This window comes from Piliocolobus tephrosceles, chromosome 2 (genome assembly GCF_002776525.5).
Source record: "Piliocolobus tephrosceles isolate RC106 chromosome 2, ASM277652v3, whole genome shotgun sequence".
In the NCBI taxonomy this organism is placed as follows: Eukaryota; Metazoa; Chordata; class Mammalia; order Primates; family Cercopithecidae; genus Piliocolobus; species Piliocolobus tephrosceles.
The window spans coordinates 87,218,530-87,223,801 of NC_045435.1; the positions used below are offsets into that span (position 1 = coordinate 87,218,530).

General features: G+C 45.7%; 1 protein-coding gene across 6 annotated transcripts in view; it reads left to right on the top strand.

The window, feature by feature from the left end:
• USP4 (ubiquitin specific peptidase 4) overlaps positions 1-5,272 on the top strand; it is a 72,223-nt gene that overhangs the window by 2,890 nt on the left and 64,061 nt on the right. For all 6 annotated transcript variants that reach the window (XM_023231356.1, XM_023231357.1, XM_023231360.1 and 3 more), the window contains exon 2: positions 1,642-1,769. In XM_023231356.1, the coding sequence (XP_023087124.1) occupies positions 1,642-1,769 (128 nt within the window). The remainder of the gene's footprint in view (positions 1-1,641; positions 1,770-5,272) is intronic.

Genomic DNA, 5,272 nt, shown 5'->3' on the forward strand with positions numbered 1-5,272 from the left:
TTTTTTTTTTTTTGAGATGGAGTCTCGCTCGGTCGCCCGGGCTGGAGCGCAGTGGCCGGATCTCAGCTCACTGCAAGCTCCACCTCCCGGGTTCACGCCATTCTCCTGCCTCAGCCTCCCGAGTAGCTGGGACTACAGGCGCCCGCCACCTCGCCCGGCTAGTTTTTTTTTTTTGTATGTTTTTAGTAGAGACGGGGTTGCACCGTGTTAGCCAGGATGGTCTCGATCTCCTGACCTCGTGATCTGCCCGTCTCGGCCTCCCAAAGTGCTGGGATTACAGGCTTGAGCCACCGCGCCCGGCCGTATGTGTATATTTATATATGTACACGCATGTTATATACTTTTGTTTTTTGAGACAGGTTTTTATTCCTGTCACCCAGGCTAGAGTGCAATGGTGTGATCTCAGCACATTGCAACTTCTGTCTCCCGGGTTCAAGTGATTCTTGTGCCTCAGCCTCCCAAGCAGCTGGGACTACAGGCATGTGCCACCACACTCAGCTAATTTTTGTATTTTTAATAGATGGGGTTTGTTGCCCAGGCTGGTCTTGAACTCCTGAGCTCAAGTGACCATCCGCCTCAGCCTCCCAAAGTGCTGGAATTACAGGTGTGAGCCACTGTGCCTGGCCTTGTATGTACATTTTTGGAACTCATTTGGTCCTTAAAACTGAAGTGGATGGTGTTTCTAACCCATTTTCAGAAACAGCGTTAGTTTAGTCCTGTTCGTGTCAAGTAAAACAGTGTAACCAAACTGTCTGCCTGGACTGGGACCTCTATAAAGATCATTATGAAATTAATGACTTGTGGTAGGGTGCGGTGGCTCATGCCTGTATTCCCAGCAATTTGGGAGGCTGAGGTGGGCAGATTACCTGAGGTCAGGAGTTTGAGACCATACTGACCAACATGGAGAAACCCTGTCTCTACTAAAAATACAAAATTAGCTGGGCATGGTGGCACACACCTGTAATCCCAGCTGCGGGAGGCTGAGGCAGGAGAATCACTTGGACCCGGGAAGTGGAGGTTGCGGAGAGCTGAGATCACACCATTGCACTCCAGCATGGGTGACAAGAGAGAAACTCTGTCTCAAAAAAAAAGGCCGGGCACTGTAATCCCAGCACTTTGGGAGGCCGAAGTGGGTGGATCACCTAAGGTCAGGAGTTCGAGACCAGCCTGCCCAACATGGTGAAACCCCGTCTTTACTAAAAATACAAAAATTAGCTGGGCGTGGTGGGCGCCTGTAATCCCAGTTAGTTGGGAGGCTGAGGCAGGAGAATCATTGGAACCCAGGAGGCAGAGGTTGCAGTGAGCCAAGATCGTGCCACTGCACTCCAGCCTGGGCGACAGAACAAGACTTGGTCTCAAAAAAAAAAAGACTCTATTTAAATAAGCATTTTGAAGCCACTTGTTTTCTTTCTTTTATTCACTCTTTGAACAATCATTTCACTTAATGGATGCATACCCTGGGGCCAGACTTTCTGTGCCATGTGGGGCTTGGGCCCTGCTCCTGCTCTTGTGACAGTGTTTTTTAGTGGGGGTTGCATATGCCTCAAGTGGAAGGACCATAAAAAAGATTAAGGAAGCAGCTGCAGACATTTATAATCTCAGCTTTTCTGCTACAGTAAATTTTTGTCTCTCTCTCTCTAGGTATCTTATTGACAGCCGGTGGTTCAAGCAGTGGAAGAAGTATGTGGGCTTTGACAGCTGGGACATGTACAATGTGGGTGAACATAACCTATTTCCTGGCCCAATAGACAATTCTGGGCTATTTTCAGGTATAGTAAATGTTGCTTTTCCAGCTAAACATTCACCTGGGCAGTGGCCTGATACTATGTGCATCTATAACATGGACATTGTGAACTTTCCTAGTGTGAGGAGATAGAAACAAGTATCCTCAATTTGCATCTATAGCAGAAGTCTTTGCAAACCCTTAATGAGAAGTTAAGCTACTTTTATTCCCTTAAATTAACTGCGTCTCATAAGAGCATGCTTCTAACATTTTAACTATCTCTCTTTGCAAATTAGTTCTGCTAGCTATTTCACATTTTAAGTTAGTATATGGAATTGAAAGAAATAGGATGTCATTTTGAAATTGTATCTAAAATTTAAGAACCAGAATTTTTTGTTACCTTTGCAGTGGAACAAATTGTAAACCTGTGAACTTTCAACAGGAATTCCTGTGATGGCTGTTTTTATCATATAACTAGTGTGAGGAGAGGTTGAAGGTCAGTAGACAGAGTAGACTGTAGTCAGCTCCCAATGAGAACTGTGGGAAAACTGACATGTAACACACTAGAGCTTTGCTTGCACTTGTACATGCACTGAGATGACAGAGTCAGCTTTTCCCAGGCTTTCTTCTGCCTGACTTCTGACCTCTTTATAGTCATGATAGAGAGGATCTATCATGGGTGTCAAAAATCAGGGCAGTGCCAGGCCTGGTGTCTCCGCCTGTAATCTCAGCACTTTGGGAGGCCGAGGCAGGTGGATCACCTGAGGTCAGGAGTTCAAGACCAGCCTGGCCAACATGGTGAAACCCCATCTCTACCATGTTGCCTAGGCTGGCCTTGAGCTCCTGTGCTCAAGCTGTCTTCCTGCCTCAGCCTTCTTAGTCGCTGAGACTATAGTGTTCTATCACTCTCAGCTGTTTTTTAAGTTTTTTGGTAGAGATGGGGTCTTGCTATGTTGCCAGGCTGGTTGAACTCCTGGCCTTAAGCCATCCTGCCACCTTGGCTTCCCCGAGTGTTGGTGTGAGCCACCCTGCCTGGCCTAACTTGGATATTTTTAAAAATGAGCAATGCTTCAGCTCAGACCTTGTTTTAGGAGAGGTCATGATATAAACAATATCATTTACTTTGTTTCCTGAAATAGGTCAGATGGTGGCACTATGCCACGAAGTTACCCTAAGGAATCATTTCATTATGTTCACATTTCGTTCTTTTTCTCATTTTTATGAAATGGAGAATTCTTAAGGTTTTAAATTCAGGTATACTTTGGCTTATTGTGCTTTGCTTTATTATATGTTGCAGGTAGTGCATTTTTAGCAAATTATGTAGGTATTTGGCAGCCCTGCCTTGACACTCTGTCAGTGCCATTTTTACAGCAGCCTGTGCTCACTTCATGTCTCTGTTATCACATTTTGGTAATTCTCAAAATACTTCAAAGTTTTTCATTATTATTTGTTATGGTGATCAGGGAGCTTTCTTTTTTTTTTTTTTTTGAGATGGAGTTTTGCTCTTGTTGCCTAGGCAGGAGTGCAATGGCACAATCTTGGCTCTTGGCAACCTCTGCCTCTTGGGTTCAAGCAATTCCCCTGCCTCAGCCTCCTGAGTAGCTGGGATTACAGGCATGCGCCACCATGCCTGGCTAATTTTGTATTTTTAGTAGAGTTGGTCAAGCTGGTCTTGAACTCCCGACCTCAGGTGATCTGCCCACCTCAGCCTCCCAAAGTGCTGGGATTACAGGTGTGAGACACCATGCCCAGCCAACAGGGATCTTTCATGTTGCTATTGTAATTGTTTTGGGGCATGATGAAGGGAGCCCATGTAAGATAGCGAACTTATTGTGTGTATTGTCACTGCTTCACCAACCAGCCATTCCATCTCTCTCTCTCCTCAGGCTTTGCTATTGCCTGAGACACAATGATACTGAAACTAGGCGTCTTAGTAACCCTAACAACACCTTCTAAATGTTCAAGTGAAAAGGAGAATTGCATGTCTCTCACTTCAAATCAAAGCTAGAAATGATTTGAGTTTTGAGTAAGGAAGCCGAAATAGGTTGTAAGCTAGGCCTCTTGTGCCATATAGCTAGCCAAGTTGTGAATGTAAATGTGAACTTCCTGGACTTAAGTGATCCTCCCACCTCAGCCTCCTGAGTAGCTAGGATTACAGGTGCTTGCCAGCATGTGTGGCTCATTTTTGTATATTTTTTTTTTTTTTTTTTTTGAGACAGAGTCTCGCTCTGTGGCCCAGGCTGTAGTGCAGTGGCCAGATCTCAGCTCACTACAAGCTCTGCCTCCCAGGTTTACGCCATTCTTCTGCCTCAGCCTCCCGAGTAGCTGGGACTACAGGCGCCCACCCCCTCGCCCGGCTAGTTTTTTGTATTTTTTAGTAGAGACGGGGTTTCACCGTGTTAGCCAGGATGGTCTCGATCTCCTGACCTAGTGATCCGCCTGTCTTGGCCTCCCAAAGTGCTGGGATTACAGGCTTCAGCCACCGCCCCTGGCCATATGTTTTTTTTTTTTTTGTAGAGATGGGTTTTTTTCATGTTGCCTAGGAGATGGAGGAACCCAGGAAATGGTAGTTTCAGTGAGCTGAGATTGCGCCACTGCGCTCCAGCTTGGGTGACAGAAGTGAGACTGCATCTCAAAAAAATAAAAAGTGCTACTCTAGTGAACACATGAATGATAAGAGACTGAAACAGCCTTATTGCTGATATGGAGAAAGTTGTTTATTCATTTATTTTTTTTTTGAGACAAGGTGCCACCTTGTCTCAAGAAAAGAAAAGGTAGCTACTGCTACCTCATGCAGTAGCACAATCATGGCTCACTACCACTTTGACCTTCCCAGGCTCAGGTGATCCTCCTACCTCAGCCTCCCAAGTAACTGGAACTACAGGTGCTACCACCACACCCGACTAAGTATTGTATTTTTTGCAGAGATTTTTTGTAGGTTTTGTCACGTTGGCTCAGGCTGGTCTTGAATTCCTGGGCTCAAGCGATCCTCCCACCTTGACGTCCCAGAGTGCTGGGATCACAGGTGTGTCACTGTGCCCGGCCTAAACAACAGATTTTATTTTCTTTTATTTTTACTTATTATTTTTTTTTTGAGACAGAGCCTCACCATGGGGTTTCACCATGTTGGCCAGTCTGGTCTCACACTCCTGACCTCAAGTGATCCGCCTGCCTCGGCCTCTCAAAGTGCTAGGCATGAGCCACTGTGCCTGGCCTAAACCACAGATTTTAAATGTAGACAAGACACCATTCTATTGGGAAGATGTCATCCATCTACCTCTTTGCTAGCTAGAGGGGAAAAGTCAGTGCCTGGGTTCAGAGGCCCCCCCACCCTTTTTTTGTTTTTTTTTTGAGACAGGGTCTTGCCCTGTCACCCAGGCTGTAGTGTGTGATCACAGCTCACTGCAGCCTTAATCTCCTGGGCTCAAGTGATCCTCCCACCTCAGCCTCCTGGGTAGCTAGGACTACAGGTGCTTGCTACCATGCCTGGCTGATTTATATATATATATATATTTTTTTTTTTTTGTAAGACAGAGTGTTGCTCTGTCC